The sequence below is a fragment of the Rosa chinensis genome, chromosome 5 (assembly GCF_002994745.2).
Source record: "Rosa chinensis cultivar Old Blush chromosome 5, RchiOBHm-V2, whole genome shotgun sequence".
NCBI lineage: Eukaryota > Viridiplantae > Streptophyta > Magnoliopsida > Rosales > Rosaceae > Rosa > Rosa chinensis.
Window position 1 is genome coordinate 70,133,737 of NC_037092.1, and position 3,627 is coordinate 70,137,363.

General features: G+C 34.6%; 1 protein-coding gene and 1 long non-coding RNA gene across 2 annotated transcripts; both read left to right on the forward strand.

Moving 5' to 3' along the window:
- Positions 1-208: 208 nt before the first annotated feature.
- Positions 209-1,635, forward strand: LOC112163950 (protein ABCI12, chloroplastic). The gene is made up of 5 exons (XM_024300205.2): positions 209-238; positions 416-532; positions 706-942; positions 1,186-1,350; positions 1,501-1,635. The coding sequence occupies exons 1-5, from the start codon at positions 209-211 to the stop codon at positions 1,633-1,635; spliced, it is 684 nt and encodes a 227-aa protein (XP_024155973.1).
- Positions 1,636-2,255: 620 nt separating this feature from the next.
- On the forward strand, positions 2,256-3,408 carry LOC121049221. The gene is made up of 3 exons (XR_005799496.1): positions 2,256-2,332; positions 2,437-2,483; positions 3,145-3,408. It is a non-coding gene; the product is annotated as an uncharacterized LOC121049221 (long non-coding RNA).
- Positions 3,409-3,627: the final 219 nt, after the last annotated feature.

Consider the following 3,627-nt stretch of genomic DNA (forward strand, 5'->3'; position numbering starts at 1 on the left):
ATGTTGCAAGTGCCCCCTAAAATTTGAGATGATAGAGTGGAACCGGTTCCGTCTTATACACTTCAGATCACCAAAGATAAGTTATTTATTGAATTTGCTGACTCGCAGACCTTGTGGTCCTTCTCTGTTTAACTATAAAGTAACTTTTTTCAAGGTAAAAACATCATTCTAAAGTAATTGTCAGTTGAGCAAAAAATAGTTATTGAAAATGGACTATCAATCCATTGATAATGATAAGGTTATGCATGCTGGAGAATTATCTGTTCTTAAATGCCTATTTGTTGTGACATCTCCCTTTTGGTAAACTTGCTTGACAAGCATTGTTTTGAAACTGTACACATCTTTACTCCCTGTATATTCTGTTTTATAACAGTTTTAGATACAATATTGATATACTGTCATCTTGATCATGAAGGTTTGGCTTTTGGCTCTAGTTGTGTTACCAGCGAGGTCACACATAATACTTCATTTTGGATTAGTTGTTTACTTGGCCATTTTGTCAATATGGGTTCTGCCGAGACATGCGTGGATGGTAAGTAACTAAGCACAATCGTTTTTCTAGTTCTGATTTGGTCTAAATTTCATTTGAATTATATTAATAGGGCCTTAGTGATGCATCCTGCATCTCTTTCTATTTTTTGCTTTTTAAATTTATTTATGAATAAATAGTCCTGTTCTAATGCAGGAAGTTTTTCTTGGTTGCAGGATCAATTGGGAAGAGTGTCTTTAATTTCTGGACTTTTGTTCATTATGCTAGGGCTGGGTGCAGATGGCGCACCAGCCCTTGTTCAGTTGAGAACTCCTCCTCCTGCAATCACAGGATTATCAAATCTTCCTGCATCTCTGGCAGGCTACTCATATTTAATTTTTAAGCTAGGACCAATACAGTTTACAAGGAAGGGCTTGTCTGTAGCAAGCACAGTTGCTTGTTTAACCTTTACGGTAAGTTGTTTCTATCTGGCACACCTTTTTCCTTTCATATAGTAAGGACATGCTTAGTTGCTGATTGATCTGAAACAAATCAAATGGAGTGGTAAAACTTAAAACAAGAGCAGGCATATATATAGTTATTTCAATTATACAATTCATAAGAAGCAAAGTTGTTTACCAGATACATACGTAAGTATTCAAATTGAATACAAGCTTTTGATTATTCTGAAAACTAGGGCTCATTTTTTGTGAAAGGTTTTCCAAAGTGCGAGCCTTTGCCAAACAACCACAACCCCTGAAGAACTTGCATTTGCCTTGCGGTGGTTTATGCTCCCTTTGACAAATCTTGGAGTTCCAGTGGCTGAAGTTATTCTTACACTCATGCTTTCGTTGAGGTTCATCAGTCTTGTGTTTGATGAGGTATGATAGTTCGTCAACAGTCTTTATTTTAATTTTAAAGATGATTTGAATTTTTTTTTTTGATAGAACACTGATGTTGATTTAGTTCTAAAATACACTCAAATTGATATGTACCCTGTTTGCAATATACTTATAACAATTTGTTGGTAGGTTCGTAATGTTGCATTGGGGATTGTATCTCGTAGGATAGACTGGCAACAGTTAACAATGGTGGAGACAATTGATGGTAAAGCCTCTATTGCATTTGTATGGGAAGATTTCATTGTTCATTTTTTTTCCTACTAGTTCTCTTCTTCTCAATTTTAGCAATAAAAATCAAATCTGAGTTAGGTTTTTCAAAACAGGAATAGTTTCCGCGGCTAAATTTCATCATTAAATTTGTATGCTATTTGGTTGGTACATCTTACAAGTGCTTTCTCTTCTTGTTTTCGGATTTCAACAAACAAATTCTGGCATATATCAAATGTCATTTTAGCTCCCCAGTCTGACACCTTGTATTTCATGAACTATGTGCTATGTTAAAGATGTGTCATTTGTGTTAAAGTCAGTAGTTATGGTATGCTTAGAGTGGAACCGGTTCCGTCTTATACACTTCAGATCACCAAAGATAAGTTATTTATTGAATTTGCTGACTCGCAGACCTTGTGGTCCTTCTCTGTTTAACTATAAAGTAACTTATTTCAAGGTAAAAACATCATTCTAAAGTAATTGTCAGTCGAGAAAAAAATAGTTATTGAAAATGGACTATCAATCTATTGATAATGATAAGGTTATGCATGCTGGAGAATTATCTGTTCTTAAATGCCTATTTGTTGTGACATCTCCCTTTTGGTAAACTTGCTTGACAAACATTGTATTGAAACTGTACACATCTTTACTTCCTGTATATTCTGCTCATGCAGGGTATCACTCTCTTTGCATCTGTTGCTGCAACTCTTGGACTAAAATATTGCTCGAGTCTGCTTGAGAACTGATCTCAAAGGTAAGCGATCCATATTGGTTAAGTTTGAAAATTTTACTTTTTTGTTGTTGTTGTGAATTTATTTAATTTGCTGCCATTTTGTTTTGGTTTTGAATAAGGAGTAGTTTAGAGAGAAGCACAGAAACATTGCCTCAACAAATCAGTCTCTGCTGTAAGTGAATCTCATTTCCTAGATCTGCATGCTCAATTCTTCTTGATATGATTTTTTTTTGGTTGCTTTGCAGAAATGTTAGTGTTGGTCCATAAATATGTCAAGTTGTTAGTCAATTTATGATTCATAAATTGGAACTTATGCAGATATCAGGATTACCCAAGCAATTAAAGTTATTAGTCAATTAATATCATTTGAGTCCATTACAACTTTTTTGTTTTGTTCCTGCACTCCAGACCTCAAGATTTGAGCTTTTGTCTTGTTCAATTTTGATTACAATTGATTAAAACCTCATGATAAATCCCAAAAGCCACCGCTGCACGACAAAGTTTCATTTATGCAAACAAGAGTCCAGAAGATTTTGACAAGAAGCCATTATATTTGGCTAGTGCATGATTCCATTTCTTATCTGCTAAGTGCTAACACCACCACCACAAGTAGCCAAAAGTTTTATTTTTAATTATCTCTTAGCAAAATAAAAGCTCTCAATTGCTTTTAACTTCACCCATGGCAGCAACGAAGACATGTATAACTTCAAAAAATGAAAACAAAAAGTCTAGAATTATGAGATTGATAAGTAGTTCATTTCATATCTAATTGTATCTAGTCACAAACTCGTACTGCATCATATCTAATTATCTTGTTAGTTCAATTTTGTTAGTTTGGAATGAAGAAAGTGATGGAATTGGACTGGTTTGAAATACTTGCTTGCTATACTCATCTGACTAGTTTGCTTGCTTGGGGAAGATGGTCATGGTTATTGTCGTACCTATGGTTCTACTGTGCCTCGCAGTTTGGTGTATCCACAGGAATCAATGCCTTCTCATAAGACCAATGACCTCATACAGAAAATAACTGAAGAGGTTACAGAGAAAGTGAAAGAGGCTTTCACAAGGAAGATGCAGGACCAATTAGACATGCTTCAAGCTCGGATTAACTTTTTAGAGAGCAATGAGGGGCAAAACAGAAATCCATGTGGACAAGTTGGTACACAAATCCATAATATTATTTGTTACAACAATTGACTATTTTTATCTTCGACAAATTTGTTTATATACATGTTTGTGTATATATATGCATGATAATGTAAATATTGAATGTGTATAAAACGATCTGTGTAGATATTGAGATTGCTAGCTCAGAT